This window comes from Nicotiana tabacum, chromosome 11, assembly GCF_000715075.1.
Source record: "Nicotiana tabacum cultivar K326 chromosome 11, ASM71507v2, whole genome shotgun sequence".
NCBI classification, from domain to species: domain Eukaryota; kingdom Viridiplantae; phylum Streptophyta; class Magnoliopsida; order Solanales; family Solanaceae; genus Nicotiana; species Nicotiana tabacum.
Genome location: NC_134090.1, coordinates 14745527 through 14769639, shown reverse-complemented (window position 1 = coordinate 14769639; position 24113 = coordinate 14745527). Strand labels below are relative to the sequence as shown.

At 38.2% G+C, this 24113-nt stretch overlaps 1 protein-coding gene across 1 annotated transcript; it reads right to left on the bottom strand.

Annotated features, from left to right (window-relative positions):
* Positions 1-1346: 1346 nt before the first annotated feature.
* LOC107792878 (protein NUCLEAR FUSION DEFECTIVE 4-like) lies at positions 1347-3216 on the bottom strand. Its single transcript, XM_016615126.2, has one exon. The coding sequence runs from the start codon at positions 3108-3110 to the stop codon at positions 1395-1397; it is 1716 nt and encodes a 571-aa protein (XP_016470612.1). The 5' UTR covers positions 3111-3216; the 3' UTR covers positions 1347-1394.
* Positions 3217-24113: the final 20897 nt, after the last annotated feature.

Here is a 24113-nt window from a genome sequence, read left to right as displayed (position 1 = left end):
ATGGGACTCAAGAATAAAGTCTATAGAAGATAAAATATTCAAAAAGATAAATCTAAATTATATGAAAGGAAACATATTCAATACATTGTAGTTTGCTACTCATAATCGATAAAATACTTTGTGTCTTGCTAATAAAGATACTTGAAATAACTTAGTTTAAGTAGAAGTAGCATAATAGGTTTTAGGAATTAGTATTTTGAGTTTAATTACTTGTTGGCTCGTAATAGTTTTCATAATTCCAAGGCCGAAAGAAAATTTAGTGCATTATTATTTTTAAACTTACCAAATAAATATATTTTTCACATGTAAAATTTATTTGGTACGATTCGGTATTTTTTCGGTTTATTTTTATAAAATAAAAAACCTACCCTAATTATCGGTGCGGTTATAGATTTATATAAAAACCAACGGTTTCTTAAAAGAAAACCTAAAAATCAGTTTGGTGCGGTACAGTTCGGTCGGTTTAGTCGGTTTTCGAATATCCGTTTACACCCCTAGGTGGGGCACCTAGAAATGTATTGGCAAATTTGTCAGTATTGAATAGTTTCCTTTCATAGATTGATCGATAATAATTAGACAAATTACTGATATTAGGATAAAAGCAATGATGATGATAGGTAAAAGGCATAAAATGTATACATCTGAGAGGAAAAACAAAAAAGAGTTCTTTCATTGGTAAATGAATCTTTATATCGATTCAATATTGAACCATTCAAAATTAAGTAATATATTGACGAGTCATGTTGTGAAAGTGAAAGAGACAGCATCTATTGTGATAAATTTCCAGAAACGAAAAAACAAAAGAAATTCCAAAACCAGTTTTTTCCAAAATAAATTTATCCCAAGAAATATTACGATGTGCACAACTTTTTAGCTAATAATGTAATTTGAAATATCCTCTTTTTGCCATAGTAATAGGCCCTCAATTGAAGAAAATGGTACATCAGATATCAAATATTGTAGCATTCTCGTGGTTGTGTATTGATTCCATGTAAAAGTTTTGAAAAAGTGTTTTTCAAAAGAATATAAAATGACTTGTACAAATTAAAGTCTAGGAAGAACTTTAAAAAAAAGAAGTTAAATCCGTAAAAATAGTAGTAATAAAATTGCAAAGGAGAACGTAAGAAAAACAAATTTAAAGAATGCTAAATTAAATATAAATGAACCTTGGCAGTGGGATTCAAGAACTTGGATATTGTAGAATTAAACATCTTCACAATTCTACCATTAGAAATCAAACAAAAACAAGTTAAACCAATGTATTTCAAAAGAACCAAAAAAAAAAAAAAAAAAAAACTAAAATGATAAATACGTTTCTCTCGAGTAAATTTCAAACTATAACTAATTCTTGAATTTCACAAGACAGACCCTTCAACTTTGAAAAAAATACTCATTTATGAGCAACCATCTTCATTTGCTTCCATTTCATCCCTAAATCTTTTGTAAATATCAGTGTTGTAGTAATCCTTAGTCCTCCATACCAAAATCAAAGAAACAAGAGCTCCAAATGCATTCACACAAGCAAGTATGATAAAAGAATTCCTATAACATTGGTTTCCAATGCAAACCAATTCTTTCACCATGGATCTTGTCATACCTTTACTTGCTAATTGCTTCAATGCCTCCTTATCATAAAGTTTGCCCACAATTTTCACATTCAACACATATGATCCAATAGGACTAGCCAATTGTCCACAATTGAATAACGTTGAATAATACTTCAATCCAAACAGCTCCGATATTATAATGAAAAGAAGCGTCAATTGAATACCAAAAGAGAAGCCGATTAGCAACGATGCCACATAAACTGAAGCGGGAAAAGGGAAGGCGATGAGGAGGTCACCAATGCTTGGTAAGATTAGAGCGAAAGTCATCATCAGTGTGCGTGGAACTTTCCATTTCAAGAGAAGCTTTTCAGAGACGAACCCAGAGAAAACCCTACCGAAATAATTCCATATGCTCACTAAGGACACAAATGTGCTAATTGTATGAGATGGATAACCTAAGGACTCACCAATTTGTCCCAAATTATCCACTGCTGTTAAACTGCACCCTAGCCCACAAAATGTAGCCACAAATAGAATTAACATGTCCACACTCAAAAGGGCTTGTAGTATAGTATAATCCTCACCCCTTTTTGGCTTATTGCAAATATTACTAAAGCATCCAACTTCATTCTTTTCTTGTTTTTTATCCAACTCCACAATTTCTGACATTGGCAAAGGAGGGTTTTCAACAATAATCCTACAAGGGGTTTGCATTATTTCTTTTTTCTTCAATTTCCAAGTATAAAACTCCTCCCTTATTGCAATAATACATGGCAAGAAAAGTACCACACAAACAATAGTGGCACATGCAACATAAGCATTGTGGGAGAATTTAAGATATTTTTGTGAAATTGTTAATCCCATCAATAACAAAGCCAAAGAAATTGAGATAACAAGATTTTGGTAAAAGACTCTAACTTCATTGGGATGTCTAGAACTTTTCATCTCCCTAATGTTAAAGATGAAAAGAATGGAAAGTAAAGCAGGAAGCCAACCAATAAGAAGAATTAAAGACTTAGAATCATTGCCGTAAATAGCAAGATAAAGTTGTGTGAAAATTGCACCACTTAACCCTACAAAACCTTTCATTAAACCTAACATCATTCCTCTACTCTCTGGGAAATTTTTAACACATGTAACAAGTGAACCTGTATTAGCAAAATTCTGAGAATTAGCACCAATACATATATAAATACACATTTGCCATACTTTTGGTGTTGCAATTTTTTTGGTCACGGCTAGCCAAATAAGAAAATAGCCAGCAAAATTCAGCACTGATCCAACTAAAAGAACGAACCAAGTTGGCGTTACCTCGGCTAAAAGTCCAGAAAGAACACCAACATTAGCACCCAAATCTTTACACGTACCAAGAAGATTAAGGGTGGATTGATCATATCCAAGAGTCGATTTTATAACTTTAGAATATACACCAAACAAATACGTCGCGCCTGCTCCAGCCATAATCAAGAATGAAGCAAACATCATAAACCAACGTCCACGTAGGAATTGCAAAGTGAAATTGCATAGTCCAAAACTAGGGTTTTTTACCATTGAATCAGCCATATTTAATTTTCTAGTGATAAAATTAAACGAATGGAGCTTTGAGTAAATATAAAGGGCTGATTTATGGGGTTTTGTTCTACTAAGGATAACTTATAAGCATTATGAGTGGAAGTTGGTTAGACTTGTGAGAATAAATTTGAAGTGTTTTTGAATTGATATATGATTTGTTTGTTGGATAAAAGGATAAAGTTGAAGGAGTTTTTGAGTTTATGGAGTCTTGAAATAAGATTTTAATTTGGATAAAATACAGTAAATTATGATAAGCATAAAAAAAGAGGTCACGATATGTACGTTAGATTTCTCAGGAGCATTAGTTATTCATTGAGTAAAATTCCTTTTCCTCTATAAGTTGACTTTTAAAAGAAATTCCTAATAGGTATGAGATTAATTCAGAAAAGTATAAAGCAATTTCCTCTATAAGTTGACTTTTAAAGGAAATTCCTAATAGGTATGAGATTAATTCAGAAAAGTATAAAGCAATTTCCTCTATAAGTTGACTTTTAAAGGAAATTCCTAATAGGTATGAGATTAATTCAGAAAAGTATAGAGCAATTAATTTATTTGGAGGAAGGCCACAGATAAGTTATCACTACCCCAAAAAAAAAAAATGTGAAGGACAAATTCTATCGCCAAATAGCAAAAATTTATTGGTAATTATATTTAACGACGGAATAGGGATGAATTATTGCAAAATTATGTTTGCTATGGACTATTTAGAGATATACTAATAGCAAAAATTCATCGCTAATTATATTTAACGACGGAATAGGGATGAATTATTGCAAAATTATGTTTGCTATGGACTATTTAGAGATATACTAATAGCGTAAATTTCATGAAAAAAAATTAACAACGGACAAATTTTATCGCTAAATAGCAAAACTTCATTGCTAATCCTATTTAACGGTGGATTAGCGATGAATTATTACAAAATTATGTTAGCTATGGACTATTTAGCGACAACATAAATTTCATAGCAAAGTCTATTTTTTTAAAAGTTAACAAGGGACATATTCTGTCACTAAACATTAAAAGTCCATCAATAATTTTATTTAATGACGGATTAGTGATGAATTATCACAAAATTACGATAGCTATGGACTATTTAGTGACAGACTAGAATAAATTTCATAGCTAATCCTATATTTTTCTCCCCGTAGAGTATAGGGATTTAGGCATAATTAAAAAGATTATAAATGCCGGAAGTTATTATGTTTGTATATAATGGTAAGGGACTAATGTTCGTCAAAAATTTGTCTTTGGTAGAGAATAAGAAAAAAATAGGGGACTTGATAAAGAAGTATGAAAAAGTTGGGTTTTTTTTTTTGTCTATTATTGGAACTTAAAAGCTGGAGAATATGTTTGAGTTTTAAACAAAATCAGGAGGAGGAAATTGATTTTTACTAGAAGTTTAAAGTCTTTGATATGTTTCTTCGAATAGGACACTCAACTTTTAAGGAAATAAAACGATAGTTGCGAGAAAAAAAAGAAAGAAATAAACAGATCCCTTTTTAGATATGTTGCTGGACTCTGAATTAATATCCTTTAAAATAGGGATTTTTTTTTTTTTTTTTTTTACTACCATGAGAGTATGATAAGTTTCCAATAGATATGCGATAACTAGTTAGCTACATTATTTTACCATATTATCAAATATTGGAGCCGTAGAAGCAGATTATCAAAATGTGTAATCAGTAATATTTGCATTAGGGTAGACTGTCTACATCATACCTCTTGGGATACAATCCTTTTGCCATACCGTGTGTAAATACGGGATACCTTATACACCAAATTTACCTTTTTAATCACTCAGCGAGGAATTTCTAGTGTAAGATCAGGTGATGATTAACAACTCAAGCAGTTTGTCTAACAAATAATATATGCATATATAATATGCCAGTGTTTTTGGCAAAGTAATACAAAGTAAGTAACCTCACAGCCTCGGAGTTAAAAATACATTTACAAATCGAATTGTAATAGTAAATCGACACTATGATTTTTCAATTACCAATTATAAGAAATAATAAATCGACATTCGACACTATTTGGACAAAATTCAGCGTACCTAAAGCATTATGTATGCATTCCTAAACTAAAAGCTACTACAATGACCAAAACCCAACCTAAGTAGCTCATATATGCCATTTTTTCATTTGATTGATAAACTTTGTTAGGACATAACAATCTGGTGGGTTAATTAATGTTTACATCATAGTTTTTGAGGGTATTAATAACCTCAAACCCAAATATCTTTATTATAATTTATAGCACCTTAATTGCTAATTGTCTTCGCATGAAAGTGAAAGCTTCCAAAAAAAAAAACATGGTCAAATATCAATGTTGATATAAATATAATGCTGTCAATATGGGTTGGCCCAACCCACACAGGCTTTGGCATTTGATGAGCTAGGTTGGGCTGGTCCATTATTTCGACGAGCCTTAAAATGTTCAGTCCAATCCAGCTCTGCATGGTTGAGCCCACTATTTCATATTTTTTAAAACTTAAATTTAACTAAAAGTGTGAATTTTTGTGTGTGGCTACTCTTGGATTTATTCTTCAACCTTCAAGACTCAACTTAAGGTGGTAAGATTAAACTCTTTCGAAATCTTAGATCACTTCTAGGTATTCAAGAAGGGTGATAAGTTTAGGCTCATTGTTGTTCTTGTTATTCTAAAGGGTCGGGTTTCACAATCAATCTCTTGTTTTTAATTCTCTACCAAAGGCGATTAGTTCTTTTGTTAGCTAATTGTTGTTGTTAGGATTCAATTTCAAGAATAAACTTCTTGAATTCAAGAAACCTTTTCTTGAATTCAATCTATCTTTAATTTTTCGTCTTTTTTCGTTTCTTTATTTTCTTTTAGCTTCCGCACGTTTCTTGATTTTCTTGTTTTTCTTTAGTAATTCTTGAATCCCCTATCGTGTTGTTATCAAGTGGTATCAGAGAATAGACTAATCAAGATTTGCAAAATTTAGTAACACAAAAAAACTGGAAAATATTTTATTCATTAAAAGAGTCAATACTCAAAATAAACTACTCAAAAATATTTTCAAGGTGCTCATTGCATATACCAATAAATCATCTTCGTCAAGCACATTTGAATTCTCTTGTGAAACAAAGACATCATCTTCATTTTTATCTAAATCTATATATGCAATATTAATTAGCTAAACATTAAGAAACAACTAAAATTTTAAGAACAAAAAATATTTATATTCACATAAAAAATATTATTAGTTTGAAATTGGACTACTCTTCTTGTTATTTTTAGTTCCTTATATTTTTAGAGAAATTTTTAGAAACCATCATAGTTTAGTGACTATTAACTTCATATAGCTACCATGTACATATTTACTTCCTATAGCTAATCTTTCGTTGTTACCGGACTGTACTCGTTGTATTCGCGCTACTGTATTCAATACAGTCGCGGAATTCATCGAAGAAATAGGGAGTCCAGTTGTTTAAGAATGAAAAGAAGATCAATTAACGTCTATCACTCCTAATTTAACTCAACAAAATTAATTCTACAAAATTTCGTTGCTACTGTGTTGTATTCCATGTATTCGCGCAACTACATTCTTATAAATACAGTAAGGTAATCCGCCTAAAAATAAGGATTACAATTATTTAATTCTGTATTCCATGTATTCGTGCGACTATATTTATATAAAACACAGTGAGGTAAACCACCTAAAATAGGGATTACAACAGTTTAATTCCGTATTCAATATATTCGCGCGAATGTATTTATAAATACAGTAAGGTAATCTGCCTAAAAAATAGTGATTACATATGTTTAATAACGAAAAGTGCAATATCGAATTGTATTCAATTTCACTATATTGAATTGAGTTGTATTCAAACAACAAAATTAAGAAATAGGGTGTATACCATTCTATTCAATTTGACTGTACACATTGTATTCAATTCAGCGATATTCATTATTCACTATTATATATTGCATTCAATTCACCGTATTCAATTCAACTATATTCAAACAACAAAAAATCACAAAAATAGTGATATTTGGTTGTACTAAAAAAATACAAACATCAAAATACATAAATACATGCGAAAATATAATGTATTTATACAAAAATATAATGTATTTGAGTATATTTATACATAATATAATGTATTTATATCATTGTATGTGACTCAATAGCAAAGAAGAGACGAAAGTTCGCCGAAGGTGGCGTTTTTCGGCCAAGCAAAATACTGCATACATTTTATAAAACACAAAAAATGGAGACGAACAAAACCCTGCCCTCAAATCTTCCGGCGACTCTTTTAGATTTCCAAAAGCTCAATCTGTAGCCATGGCCAGATTTGTTCGTCTACTCCTGTCACGACCTAAAATCCACTAAGGGTCTTGATGGCGCCGGACACCGCTGTCAGGCAAGCCAACCAAAAATACTTAATTAAATTCTCGTTTTAGTAATTTTGAAAACTATGATTTTCCTTCAATTTTACCAATAAAAGATAATCGCTTCAAATCAAATATAAATGTTAAGAAGTTAATACAAGATACCCCATAATCATCCCAGAACCCGGTGTCACAACTGCATGAGCATTTACTAGGAATGAAATAAAATACAGTAACTGTCCGAAATACAAGTAAATAGAAATGAAAATACAGTACAATACTCTGAAGGAGACTCTGCTAGCTACGGACGTCTCAATAAATGCAACTCACCTAAGTCTCCGTATCAACCATGCCGCTATGCCACTCATAAACCTGTGCAACAAAAACGCACAGCAAGTGTAGTATGAGTACAAAAACAACGTGTACCCAATGAGTATCCCGTCTAATCTCGAAGAAGTAGAGACGAGAGGTCGACTTCGACACTTACTAGTGGTCCAATAATTTTATCTCAATAATATAGTAAATCGGTGATTTTTATAAACATGATTGTAATTCAATAGAATGAAACAAGTAAGAAATTCTTTCTTTTATAGAAAATTTCAAAATTTATTTTTCATCGTTTAGACAAATATTCTCAAACTGGGAAGAGACAATAACAACTTCAATAAGTTTCAAGGCAAGTAATACAAGCATGTGCAAATCATGCCGAGGTCGTACGACCCGATCCAACAATATTCCAACTGTGCACTACCAGAGGGTTGAACGGCACGAACCATAGATGCATCTATTTAATCTACCGAGACTTTTGGCCCGTTCCAGAATTTAAACACGCACAGACAATCAATCAAGAAGTCATCAAGAAACAATTATCCAAAGAAAACCAATTCTCTTTTAACAATTTAGAAAAATGAAGTTTAATTCTTTTTAGAAATTTATTTACCAATTCGATAAGATTTAAGCAATCAACTGTCAATAAGGTTACAGATATTCCAAGTATAGCATATTTTTGGGTCCTAGACTACCCGGACTTACACATATTAGTAGCTACGCACGGACTCTCGTCACCTCGTGCATACATAGCCCCCACAAATAGGAGCACATAACTAATTATTTCACCTATGGGGACAATTCCTTCTTACACGGTTAGAAAAGAGACTCACCTCGCTCCAAAGTGTACTTCCAATACCAAGAACGAGCCCAAACCCTCAATTCGGAGCCGAACGATCCACAACTAGTTAAATGAGGTGGGAACTAGTCAATACAAGCTCACAAGATCGTATTCTAGCTATTTAAGCAATTTCCCAACCCTTAACACAAGTTTCCTAAAATCCGACTCCGGGCCCACGTGCCCGGATTCCGAAATTTTTCGAAGAAAGTTGTTCTTTATAACCCAAGGATCAATAATATATGACTTCTAATTTATTTCATAACAAATTTCGTGGTTAAATCTAACTTTTATCAAAACTCTAGGTTTTCACTCAAATCCATGATTTTCACTAATTTTAGTGTGTTAATCTATCCATAACCCAAGTATTAAACTCACATTAAGTAGGAATAACTTACCTCACAATGCTAGGTTGAAATCCTCTCTTTGAAAGCTCCCAAATAGCCCAAGTGTAGAAGTGAAATGAAATAAATGGCCTAAGTCCCGTTTTTAAAAGCTGTGCCCAGGCCTCTGATGTCGCATTTGCGACACCAAGTCCGCAAATGCAAAGTCGCAATTGCGACAATATGTTCGCAAATGCGAACTGGGCCTCCCTCTGCCTTGATCGAAATTGCGATAGAGGGGCCGCAAATGCGGACCCTGCTGGGTTCGCAAATGTGAAGCAAAAGTCGCAAATGCGACCACTGCCCCCTAGCCGGCCTCATCACAAATGCGATGTTATCCTTGCAATTGCGAGATCTGCAGCAGCAGCAAAAACACCAGAAAGCTAGTGTGCTTTTCTACTCCCAACCCATGCCCGAAACTCACCCGAGCCCTCAGAGCTCCATTCCGAACACTCACACCAGTCCAACAATATTGTACGAACTTGCTCAAGTGATCAAATCACCAAAATAACACCTAAAACCACGGATTCAACACCAAAATGCATGAAATCCTTAAGAACATTCAAATTCCTATCCTTATAACCGGACGTTCGAATCACGTCAACTCAGTCCTGTTTCTCACCAAATTTCATAGACAAGACTAAAATATTATATTGGACCTGTATCGGGCTCCGGAACCAACATACGGGACCGATACCAACATGATCAAGCATTATTCCTTTTCATTAAATCCTTAGAATTTCAGTTTAACAATTTTTAATAAAAATTCATTACTCGGGCCAGGGACCTCGGAATTCGATTCCGGGCATACACCCAGGTCCCATATTTTCCTACGGACCCTCCGAGGCCGTCGAAACACGAATCCAGGTTCGTTTGCTAAAAATGTTGACCAAAGTCAAATTTAGCCTTTTAAGAAAATCTTAAGGAATCAAATGAGCATATTTCAACCCAAACTTATGAGATTCTTCCAAAATGCTAACTTCCATAATAGGCGCCGAAATGTTCCCAGGTCTTCCAAAACCCATTCCGGACATACGCCCGAGTCCGAAATCATCATACGAACCTACTAGAACCTTCGAATCCCGATTCCGAGTTTGTTTACTCAAAAATTCAATCTTAGTCCATTCTTTCAACTAAAAGCTTCCAAAATGAGAATTCTCTTTGCAAATCAACTCCAAACTTACCAAAATTCAATTCCGACGATGCGTACAAGTAATAATACCTGAAATGAAGCTGTTCATGGCCTCAAACCGCCAAAGAACGCGCTAAAGCTCAAAACGACCGATCGGGTCGTTACAACTCCCTCTTCACTTCAAATCTATTCTTTTCTCTTAAGAAAGTCCACCACCGCCACCAAAAATGGTTGCTACGACGACTGTCTTGATGGAAAAGGGAGATATTTTAGGGAGAAGAGAGAGGATTGATAATCTTGCTGAGAGAGAGAGAGAGAGAGAGAGAGAGAGAGAGAGAGAGAGAGAGAGAGAGAGAGAACATAACTGGCGTATTTGACGCCTCAATGGTAGGTTATAAAATAAATACCTATTTTGCTATAAAATAGAAAAGAGATTTATACCTACCTATATTATATTAGAAACTTATTTACCTATGTTCTCTATGTTTTGTAGTTTTTAATAAGTATCTAGGTTTTTCTTACAAATTGTATACATTGCTCCTTAAAAAACTCTCACCCTATTATTAGTGTCTTCAATTAAGGGGTTCAATTACACCGTTTCCTTTTTTCCCTTTCCTCTTCTCTTTCCTTTAAAAAAATAAATAAAAATCCCTTATCTAAGCCAAAAATCACCATCTTTTCTCTTCCCACCATTGCTGACAACTTTATATTATTAAAAATCATCAATTGTATTGTTCTTTTGCTGGGAGACTGGACATGCCACGATCCAATTTCTATTACAGGCCGTGATGGCGCCAAACACCATTGTCATGCAAGCCAACACTGATCAAACTAGTGGTTTCCCATTTAAATAAATTACTAAGTGGATAACATGTCCTCACTTGTTAAAGATTTAGAAATTTGCAAACGTAACATAATTAAACGGAAGCAAGTGAGTACAAATCGAAATCATCTAAACAAATCCAAAATCATAAGCCTACTAGTGTGTGGGCCAAGACTTGGTGTAATAAATATGTGGACAATCTAGTAGAATATACAAAAGAATGCTAGCCTACTGTCTGAAAGAAAATAGACAGAAAATAAAGCATAAGAGAGACTCCAGCTGCTGTAGAACGGCTCAGAAGGCAGCTCACCATGAAGTCTCGAGATGGGGATCAAATATGCGCACCAGACTGGTAACCAGATGCACATGCCTCAGATCCTCGTCTTAATGACTACTTTCTAGTCCAAGATTATGCCCAATTCTCAATTCGGTGTCAAACAATCCAAAACTATTCAAATAGTGTAAAAACTAATCAATATATGTTTAAAAGTTCATAACCCAATTATTAAAGTGATTACCCAACTCTAAATGCAAGATTCCTAAAATTCATCCCCGGGCCCACGTGCCCGAATTTCGAAAATTTTCGAAGGGAATTGCTACCCATAACCTTAGGAACATAAATATATGATATTCACTGAGTTCCACAACCATTTTCGTGGTAAAATCTCATTTTTATCAAAACCTAGATTTTCCTCTAAACTCATGATTTCTCACTAATTTACATGTTATAATCTACCCATAAACTATGTAATAAACTCACATTAGGTAGAACGCGAACTAGCTATCGCGAACACGTAGCACACTTTCCCCCCAGTCCCAATTCCTCCTACGCGAACGCAATGGTCCCTTCGCGTTCGCGAAGAAGGAAACCGGAACTAGGTTTTTCTGGTTTCTTATACTTTGCTCCGAGGGGTCCGAAACTCACTCGAGCCACTCGGGACCCCATCCAAAGGCACCAACAAGTCTGTAAACATGATACGGACCTGCTCGAACTCTTAAAACGCAAAAATCAACAACGAAACCAAGAATCATACCCCAAAACTAAATTGAATCAAACTTTGAACTTCAAATTCTTCAATTCACTTTTAATGCACCAAAACGGACTTAAACTACTCGGAATGACACCAAATTTTGCGTGCAAGTCTTAAATGATATTACATAACTATTACACGTCTCGAAATTCCGTTTGGACCTTGATATCACCAAAACCCGCTCCAAACCAAATTTAGAACTTCAAAAAATTTCAAGAACCAACTTTCACTATTAGGCGCCAAAACGCTCCCGGTCATCCAAAACTCGATCCGAACATACGCCCAAGTCCAAAGTCATCATACGAACCTATTAAAATCGTAAAATCCCGATTACAAGGTTGTTTGCTCAAAATATTGACCGAAGTCAAACTTGGCCTTTTAAGCCAACCTTAAGGAACAAAGTATTCCGATTTCAACCCAAACTCTTCCAAATCCCGAACTAACCATCCCCGTAAGTCATAAAACAGTAAAAGCATGTACGAGAAGTCTTATTTAGGGGAATGAGTTTCTAGAAAAAAAGTGACCGATCGGGTCGTTACATTTTCCACCTCCTAAACAAACGTTCGTCCTCGAACGGGTTTAAATTCATACCTGAAGTGCTGAATAAGTGTGGATATTTGCTCCGCATGTACTCCTAGGACTCCCAGGTCACCTCCTCGACTGTTTGGCCCCTCCACTGGACCTTTACCATGGAATTCCTCTTGGATCTCAACTAGTGATCCTGTCTAGCAACAATGGCAACTGGCTCCTCCTCATAACCCAAGCTCTCATCTAGCTGAATAGTGCTGAAAAATTGGATGAAACCCTGATAGGTTGGGAGGTAGAGCAAGCTCATAAGCAACCTCCCTAACTCGCCTCAACACCTCAAATGAGCCTATAAACCCGGGGCTCAACTTGACCTTCTTCCCGAATCAAATAATACCTTTCATCGGCGATAGTTTCAAGAGAACCTTCTCGCTTACCATAAATGACACATCACGCGCCTTCTGATCTGCGTAACTCTTATGTCTGGACTGTGTTGTGCGTAGTCATTCCTGAATTAACTTTACCTTTTCCAAGGCATCCTTTACCAAATTAGTACCATATAACTTAACTTCACCAGGATCAAACCACCCGATGAGAGAACGACATCATTGACCATATAAGGCCTCAAATGGAGCCATCTCGATGCTGGACTAATAACTGTTGTTGTAAGCAAACTCGGTCTAAGGCAATAACTGGTCCCACTGTCCCTCAAAGTCAATCACACATTGTCATACCTTCTTTTATCCGAGAGGGATATAAGGGAGTTTTTTCTAATTAAAGTGACATAAATCGAAATGAGATTATTTATTTATTTCAGAGTTGCCACTTGGGATAATTTTATGGTGTTCCAAGTCACCGGTTTATTTTTAATCCCAAATCAAGAAAAATTTGACTCTTATTTATGGTCCGCGAACACATAAGACGGGGTAAGGAATTCTGTTAACCCGGGAGAAGATGTTAGGCATTCCCGATTCCGTGGTTTTAGCACGGTCGCTCAACTATTAATAATTGGCCTAATTACCTGATTTATTACATGTTTTAAACCTATTGTGCATTTTTAACTTTATAACCGCTTTTATTTATTTATTTATTTAACCACTTTTAGGTTTTATAAAAATTTATTTGAACGAGTCGCGATGGTGCGCGCTCGTCTGTTTTTGTACACATTGCGAATCGCGTCACATGAAATGCACCCGCGGTTTACAACATATTTTTTTTGTTATTATTAGAAGTTAAGGTCGGGTCACATGAAATGCACACCCGAATGGGATTTGCGACATGATTATTTTTATTAATATTCGAAATTGTGAGATCGAGTCACGTGAAACGCACACTCGAATCTGGGGTTTATTATCGTGACCATGCCACAGGAACCGTACCCATGACCACGATAATTTATTAATCGCGCCTAAAGCAACTACGATATTTATAGTTCGTTTATTCTTCCTAAGATTTAAGATTATCATAAAGCCATGAATTTATGGAGTAAGGATTGTGTAAAGTGTATAAGATTCCTACTTAAAGATTATTTACAAGGCCAATTAAATTACTGACTTATGAAAACTATTTATAACTACCATGGGAAGACAATTAATATCAATATTCGTATTTAAAATTCTATCCACATTTATTGTTTTCGTTCAACATGAAATGTTTCCAGATGAAGACAATACAAGATCAATTTTATCTTCATAGATTCTTTAATAAGAATCGTTTTCAACCAAGAATAAAGAAAAACTTCGCATCATTTTCTAATAGGATACAAAAATGAATTAGGAAAAGATTTCCCCAACAGAAATAAATAAAGGAACTCATAGGGTAGTAAAACCAAATTACCCAAGAATTTTCATTATTACCTCCTCCTAATCAAGATCTTCAATAATGGAACTGATTCAAGAAAACTAAAAGAGGAAGCATTGCACATTCACAAATCACGTCACTTACTAATGTGACTGGAGAAAGTCACATTTTCGTTCCAGAAAACTAACCAAAAGCATATGTAAATGAAAATAGACCTTTGTTATTGGATTCTAACCTTTTTGCTGCATACAATAAGATCAAGTTTCAGCTCCGAAAATGGAGAGCAACAAAAAACGTTTCAACCGAGATAGCCGACCAGAGCTCGAATCGGCGCCGGAAAGCTCGAAACCAAAACGACCTCAATCAAACCTCATTAGATTCCATAGTTTCAAAATTGAAAATCAGAAGAAGAAGCAGTTATGAAAAACCAGATCCGATTGAGCAGACAGTGAGTGTAGCATCGCTTGAGCCAATAATGGAAAGTTCTCTGCTTTTTGTGAAATCTCCGGCGTCGTTCAGTTTACTATTGTAGTTGGAGTATTAATTTTAGCAAACAAGGTCCTAATTACTGTTTTTCTTTAGGGGGTGTGCATATTTCTCTTTTTGTCTTGGAATTAGATTTCTTTGATTTTTAAGAAATTGGAGGCTGGTTCTTGGAGCTTAGGAAGTGCTGCCATTTTTCTTTTGTTCAGAAAGAGATGAGAGCTCAATAATTTTTAAGACGGGAGGGGGCGTTTTTGTCATGACCCTAAACCCAGACCCGGTCATGATGACGCCTCTCGTGAAGACAAGAACAACCGACACAACATCCAATTCATTTTAAACAATTGAAATAACATAATTAAGTCATTAACAAGCAAATAGTCCCAAAATAAAGGTAAACTAGTACAATTTGCGAAAAAACACAGCCTGACATCGGGGTGTCACCAGTCATGAGCATCTAATAACCGATTAAAAGTAGGAAGAGTCTACATAGTCTATTACAGAACTAAAACAAGGAAAAATAAGATAGGGGAAGAAGCATTGGGTTGCCAACGCCAAGCAGCTACCTAGTGAACTCCGAACCGCCAGAGCTGGAAACAATCAGCACTCGCTACCGGGACCCGAGGCTCCTGTATCTGCACAGAGGATGCAGAGAGTAATGTGAGTACTCCGACTCAATGAATAATAATAATAATAAATGAAGATTGAACGGTAAGAAATCACGTAAAGCACAACAACATGCTATAAAGAAGCAGTGTAAAACCAATAAAAGGCAATGAAACAGTGAAATCTTATAAAAACACTTTAGTTCAGAATAAGCTTCTTTAAAACACCTTTTTAACATTTAAACACGTAGATGAAAAGCAGCTAGAAAAGATAAACACATAAAAATCGCCCCTCAGGCACAATACCAACAGAATCAGCCCCACGAGAAACAACATGGAACAACACCAGCCCCCCGGGCTATATCTCATATCACAATGGGTACCTGCGCTCACTGGGGGTGTACAGACTCTGGGAGGGGACCCTTACGGCCCAAGCGCAATATCAAGCCATTTCGTGGCGTAATCAATAGGCTCTCGACCTCATATCAAGCCATCCCGTGGCGTACAACTCAGGACCTCGGCCTTTTAATCATAATCAGTACAACACTGTTTTGGCGTACAACCCGATCCTATAATGATCCTCACAACACAGGCCCTCGGCCCTATTTTGTCATAAATCTCTAAAGCCACTTGAGCACAGTAAAATATGATGCTCAACCCCAAAATATCATTTAAAGTGTTAAAACAGAGTAAACATGGCTGAGTTATGAAAAACAGTATAACATAGCATGACTAAGTACATATATAAAATCAAAACAATGAGAAAATAGCAGTAAAATCCCCAAAGGGTCCAAATAATTGGCATTCAGCCCAAATATGGCATTCAACCCAAAACATGATGCTAGCAAACAGTTTTCAATCAAATATGCGGTAAAACAGTCACCCGGGATGGACTAAGTCACAATCCCTAACGGTGCACGACCCCACGCTCGTCATCTAGCGTGTGCGTCACCTCAATATAGCACAACGATATGAAATCCGGGGTTCATACCCTCAAGACAACATTTACAATCATTACTCACCTCAGTCCAGTCCAAACTCTAGCCCGCGATGCCTTTTTCCCTCGAATCGGCCTCAACTCGGGTCAAATCTATCCAAAATCAGAATCACGACGCCAAAATATGCTAAGGGAACGAAGCCCATGCGAAAATAATCAATTTACAACATAAATCCTGAAATTAACCAAAACGCGACCCCCGGGACCATGGCTCGGAATTCAATAAAATTTACATCAATAGATTCCTTATCTCTCCATGAGTTCATACATATCAAAAGTCCCAAAATCTGACCACAAATGACCCCTCAAAAACCCAAGTCAAGGTCTCCAATACCAAGTCCTAATCCCCAATTTTTAATCCTTAATTTCCATTAATCTTAGGCCAAATCAGTGAAATAATGCCATAGGATCGATTATTAAGTTCAAAAATCTTACCTTTAGACATTATCCCTTGAATTCCTCTTCAAAATCTCCCAAAAAGCTCCAAAACCGACTTGAAATGGTGAAGAACAACTCAAAAATCGTGAAGGAATTCTTTTGTACCTTCTGGCCCAAGCTTTTCGCACATACGGTCCAGTCCTCGCTTCTGCGCAACCGCTTCCGTGGTCCCAAGCGCCGCTTCTGCGGTCACCACTTAAATCCCAGGCGCCGCATCTGCGAAGCAAATCCCGCACTTGCGCTATTGCATGTGTGCCACCTCAACCTCTTCTGCGGTTCTAGCTGATGCCTTCCTTGGCCGCATCTGCGACTTGAAACTCGCTTCTGCGAGACTGCACCTACGGTCCCCTAGCCACATGTGTGATTATGACAGCAATGGGAAAAACTTCAGTTGTCACAACCCAACTCAAATCTTTCGTCAACCATCCGAAATCACCCCGAGGCCCCCAGGACCTTAACCAAAAGCACAAACAAGTCTCATACCACCATCAAAACTTATACCAATCTTCAAAACACCTCAAACAACATCGGATCAACCAAAACACATCAGATTCAAGCCTAAGAATTTCAAAATCTTCTAAATTCCGCTTTTCATCAAAAAGTCTACCAAACCACGTCCGAATGACCTGAAATTTTGCACACATATCCCAAATGACACAACGGACCTAATGCAACTCCCGGAATTCCATTCCGACCCCTATATCAAAATCTCACATATCAACCGGAAAACGCCAAAATTCCAATTTCGCCAATTCAAGCCTAAATCTACTCCGTACCTCCAAAACATATTCCGATCACGCTCCTAAGTTCCAAATCACCTCCTGAAGCTATCCGAACTATTGGAACTCACAACCGAGCCCTTTAACATATAAGTCAATATACGGTTGACTTTTCCAACTTAAGCTCACTCAAAAGAGACTAAGTGTCTCAATCCTTACTAAAACCTTTCCAAACCCGAGCCAACCAATTCGATAATACAAAATACAGATGAACAAGGCAATAAGAAGCAGAAATGGGTGAAACAGAGTGGTAACTCATAAAATGACCGGCCCACTCGTTACATCCTCCCCCTCTTAAACAAACATTCGTCCTCGAACGAGTCAAGAAACATACCTGAAGCCTCAAACAGGTGAGGATATCTGCTCCGCATCTCCCGCTCGGTCTCCCAAGTAGCCTCCTCCATGGGACGACCTCTCCACTGCACCTTCACTGAAGCTATATCCTTTGAACTCAACTTTCGAACCTGACGCTCCAAAATAGCTACTGGCTCCACATTATAAGTCAAATCATCATCTAACTGAACCGTTCTGAAATCCAAAACATGAGACGGATCCCCAATATACTTCCGAAGCATAGAAACATGAAATACCAGATGCTCACTCGACAAGATGGGGTGACAAAGCAAGCTCATAAGCCACCTCCCCAATCCTCCGAAGCACCTCAAAAGGCCCAATGAACGGAGGACTCAATTTACCCTTCTTCCCAAATCTCATAACACCTTTCATGTGCGAAACCTTTAGCAGAACCTTCTTACCAACCATGTAGGACACATCCCGAACCTTCCTGTCAGCATAACTCTTTTGTCTCGACTGTGCTATACGAAGCCTCTCCTAAATTACCTTCACCTTTTCTAAAGCATCCTGCACCAAGTCTGTCCCCAATAGCCTAGCCTCACCCTGCTCAAACCAACCAACTATAGATCTACACAGCCTCCCATACAAAGCCTCATATGGAGCCCATCTGAATACTCGACTGGTAGCTGTTGTTATAAGAAAACTCTGCGATCAGTAAAAACTGATCCCATGACCCCCCGAAATCAATGACACAAGCACGCAACATGTCCTCCAATATCTGAATAGTGCGATCGGACTGCCCGTCCGTCTGAGGGTGAAAAGCTGTGCTCAACTCAACCTGATTAGCCAACTCTCGCTGCACATAACTCCAAAACTGCGAAGTAAACTGAGTGCCCCTATCTGAAATGATGGAAACTAGGATACCATGCAAACGAACAATCTCCCGGATATAGATCTCTGCCAACCGCTCTGAATAATAGGTAGTACACACAGGAATGAAGTGCGTGGACTCGGTCAGCCGATCCACAATCACCCACAATAGCATAGAACTTCTTCAAAGTCTGTGGGAGCCCAACTACAAAGTCCATGGTGATCCGCTCCCACTTCCACTCTGGAATATCCATCTGCTGAAGCAAGCCACCCGGTCTCTGATGCTCATATTTCACTTGCTGACAACTGAGACACCGAGCTACAAATCCCACAATGTCCTTCTTCATTCTCCTATACCAATAATACTGTCTCAGATCCTGATACATCTTCGCGGCACCTAGATGAATGGAATACCGCGAGCTATGGGCCTCCTATAGAATCAACTCCCGTAGCCCATCTACATTGGGCACACATATCCGGCCCTTCAAATGAAGGTCATCATACTGGCATAATCTCTGGCATCATCGTCCAGAACTCTGTACTTAAGGACAAGCAAATGAGGGTCATCATACTGGCACTCTTTGATGCGATCATATAAAGAAGACTAAGAAATCACACAAGCCAATACCTGACTGGGCTCCGAAATATCTAGCCTCACGAATCGATTGGCCAAGGCCTGAACATCAACTACAAGAGGTCTCTGCCAACTGGAATACATGCCAAACTCCCCATACTCATTGCCTTCCGGCTCAAAGCATCGCCCATTACATTGGCCTTCCCCGGATGGTACAGTATAGTAATGTCATAATCCTTTAGCAACTCCAACCATCTCCGCTGCCTCAAATTGAGATCCTTCTGCTTGAACTAGGGCTGGAGGCTACGATGATCAGTAAACACCTCACAAGACACACCATACAAATAATGCCGCCAAATCTTCAATGCGTGAACTATGGCAGCCAACTCCAAATCATGGACAGGGTAGTTCTTTTCATGGGGCTTTAATTGACAAGAAGCATAAGCAATGACTCCACCCTCCTGCATCAATACACACCCAATACCAACTCTCGAAGCGTCATAATACACGGTATATGAACCTGAAGCTGATGGCAAAACTAACACTGGACCTGTGGTCAAGGCTGTCTTGAGCTTCTGAAAGCTCTTCTCACACTCGTCCGACCACCTGAATGGTGCACCCTTCTGAGTCAACTTGGTCAAGGGCGATGCGATAGATGAGAATCCCTAAACAAACTGGCGGTAATAACCCGTCAAACCAAAAATCTGCGAATCTCTATGGCTGAGGATGGTCTGGGCCAAATCTGAACTGCCTCTATCTTCTTCGGATCGACCTGAATACCCTCGCTGGACACCACATGCCCCAAGAAAGCCACTGAACTGAGCCAACATTCACACTTGGAGAACTTTGCATAAAGCTTCTCCTCCCTCAATCTCTACAACACAACTCTCAAATGCTCTGCGTACTCCTCCTGACTACGTGAATACGCCAGAATATCATCAATGAAAACTATGACAAACGAGTCGATATATGGGCGGAATACGCTGTTCATCAAATGCATGAACGCTGCTGGGGCATTGGTCAGCCCAAAAGACATCACCAAGAACTCATAATGACCATATCGGGTCCTGGAAGCTTTCTTAAGAATATCCGAGTCCCTGATCTTCAACTGGTGATAACCCGAACGGAGATCAATCTTGGAGAACACTCTCGCTCCCTGAAGCTGGTTGAATAAATCATCAATGCGAGGCAAATGATACTTGTTCTTAACTGTTACTTTGTTCAACTGCCTATAATCAATGCACATCCTCATAGTGCCATCCTTCGTCTTCACAAATAGAATCGGCGCACCCCAAAGTGACACACTAGGCCAAATGAATTCCTTATCAAGGTGTTCCTGAAGTTGCTCCTTTAACTTCTTCAACTCCGCTGGTGCCATACGATACGACGAAATAGAAATGGGCTGAGTTCCCGACACCAGATCAATACCAAAATCAATATCCCTGTCTTACGGCATGCCCGACAGGCCTACAGGAAACATATCGGGAAAATCCCTCACAACTAGAATAGAATCAATACTAGGAGTCTCTGCACCGACATCCCTCACAAAGGCTAAATACAAAAGACAACCCTTCCCAACCATACACTAGGCCTTCAAGAATGAAATGACCCTACTGGGAACATAATCAGTTGAACCTCGCCACTCAATCCATGGCACACCCGGTATAGCCAATGTCATTGTCTTAGCATGACAGTCTAAAATAGCACGACACAGAGATAGCCAATCCATGCCCAAAATAACATCAAAATCTACCATACATAACAACAAAAGATCCACTTGGGTCTCCATACCCCAGTAGTTACCACACACAACCAGTATACACGATCTATAATAACAGTATCCCCCACTGGAGTAGATACATGAACAGGTGAAACAAGAGACTCATGGGGCGTATCCAAATAACGAGCAAAATATGATGACACAAAAGAATAAGTGGAACCGGGATAAAATAATACAGAGGCATCTCTGTGGCAGACTGAAACAATACCTATGATCGTAACATCTGAAGCAATAGCATCGGGTTTGGCTGGGAGTGCATAGAAATGAGCCTGACTACCACTTGATCAACCTCCCCCTCTAGGGTGACCTCTAGCTGACTGACCTCCACCCCTAGCTGACTGGCTGGGTGGTGATAAAGTAACTGGTGCTGAAGCTGTTGGCTGACTCCTCTGCTGAGATGAACCCGCAAGACGACGAGGACACTGCCTCCACATATGACCCATCTCTCCACACTCATAGCAACTCCCGTGTGCTGGAGACGGGGATTGAAGGGAACCCCTAGCACTGGAATGACTAGTAGATGCACCTAGAAGAGCCCTGAACTGATGGAGCACGAGATGAACTCTGAGCTGGGAGGGCACTAAGTGATGACTGGACCTGATAAGAACTGTGAGAACTAGGGGTGTACAAAGGAAACCGACAAACCGCACAAACCCGATAATTCGAGTCAAACCGAAAAAAATCCGACTATGGTTTGGTTTGATTTGGTTTGGTGTTGGAAAAAACCCCCGACCATAATTGGTTTGGTTTGGTTTTAACTAAAGAAAGTCAAACCGAAACCAAACCAACCCGACATTACATATATAGAAATTTTAGATATATTTAGTATATAAATATACTTATTGTGATGTAATTTATAAATATTTCTTAAACTTTTTTATAATTATATCTTTTAAAGTATTATTATTTCAAGGTTGTACTTAGAACTTTTGTTCCAATAAGTTTTATAGCTATTGCTATTAGTAACTTAAATAATGCTAACAAAGCCCAAACCAAAATTAAATCAATACTAATGCTAACAAAAGACATTCAATTCGATACTAGGAACGACAATGTATTGAATATCTGTTTTTTGTTTTGTAATGATTTAGATAAAAAAACATAACATATTTATTTTTTCTTTAACGTTTAGTCATGTAATTAATACTCCATTATTAGTCTACTTATTATAGCATGACTTAGAACTTTTAGATTCTGTTTATTTTTATTATGTCTTTTTAATTAACAATATTTATATTACATAATTTTATTGTCTTTATCATTGAATATTTTAGGATAATGCCATGACACATCTCATAATTTGTATTATTTTCTTGAAAAATAACTTATATAGTTATCTTACTAGGATTAAAGAAATATTTTGAGCACAAGTTATATATTTTGTGCTACGAAGATTTTAACGGAAAAAAATCCAAAAAAACCCAAATAATCCGAAAACCCGAGAAAAATCAAAACTGAAAAACCCGAGTTTTATTGGTTTGGTTTGGTCTTTAGATTTAATAACCCGACACAATTGGTTTGGTTTGGTAATTGCAAAACCCGAACCAACCCGACCTATGTACACCACTAGTGAGAACCATGACCCAATGACGCCCCACGATAACCTGGGCGAGTTGGCTGAGCATGCCTGAATGGACGGCCTCTGCCATGCTGAAACTCACCTCTCGAAGGAGTACTACCATAACTACTAGATCCCCGAGGCCTCTTGGCCACCCTCTCATCTCACTCCTGGAGACGAACTGACTCAATCTCACGAGCAATGTCAACAACCTCCTCAAAAGTAGCACCGGACACCCTCTCCCTGGTCATGAGAACACGAAGTTGATATGTGAGGCCATCAACAAACCTCCTAATCCTCTCTCTATCTGTCGGGACCAACTAAATAGCATGACAAGCTAACTCTGAGAACCTCATCTCATACTGCGTCGCAGTCATCTCTCCCTAACGCAACCACTCGAACTGCCTGCGCAGTTCCTCTCTTCAAGACTGCGGCACATGCTTCTACAAAAAGAGAATGGAGAACTACTGCTAGGTAAGGGGTGCTGCACCAACAGGCCTACGCCTCTCATAAGCCTCCCACTAAGTGAAGGCAGCTCTAGAAAACTGAAAAGTAGTGAAAGAGACCCCGCTGGTCTCCAGAATACCCGCTGTGCAAAGAATCCTCTAACACTTGTCCAAGAAACCCTGGGCATCCTCGCCATCTGCACCACTGAAGGTCGGAGGCTGAAGTCTACCAAACCTCTCCAACCTGCGCTGCTCGTCCTCTGGCATGGCAGAAGCTACATAATCTTGAGCAGCTGCAACCGGCTGGGCTAGATGTGCCCCCAACGTTTGAAGTCCCTGCAGGACCTGCTCAGGTGTACGAGCAGCATGAGTCTAAGTGCCTTCCCCAGCCTGAGAAGTAGCTGCGGTTGTAGTAATTGAGACCGCCTGAGCTAGGCCAGTGCATACTGATAAAATCTTAGCCAAGGCTTCCTGAAGACCCAGAATCACAATGGGCACAACTGGTGCTTGAGCTGGTGCTGCTGGAGAGTCCACAGCTGGGACCTGATCCTGAACTGGGGTGGCTGGTGGATCTGCAGGTGCTGCCCTAGCTGCTGTGCGGGCCACAACCCTGACCCCTACCACGACCACGATCGCGTCCTCGGCCTCTAGTGGCCACAGCTGGTGGTACTGGTGGTCGTCCATCCTGATCGGTAGCGCGTGTCCTCACCATCTGTGAGAGAATAGAATAACAGAAGTTTAGTACTTGGATCAACAAATTCGCATGACAAGAATTTCAAGAATATGAAGTTTTTTCCTAAAGGTTCTGTAGCCTCTCGAGGATAAATACAGACATCTTCGTACCGATCCGCGAGTCTCTACTAAACCTGCTCATGACCCGTGAGACCTATGTAACCTAGGCTCTGATACTAACTTGTCACGACCCTAAACCTAGACCCGCTCGTGATGGAGCCTA

Excerpts from the sequence above, each read along its gene's own strand:
- LOC107792878 (XM_016615126.2), bottom strand. The coding sequence starts at position 3,110 with ATGGCTGATTCAATGGTAAAAAACCCTAGTTTTGGACTATGCAATTTC.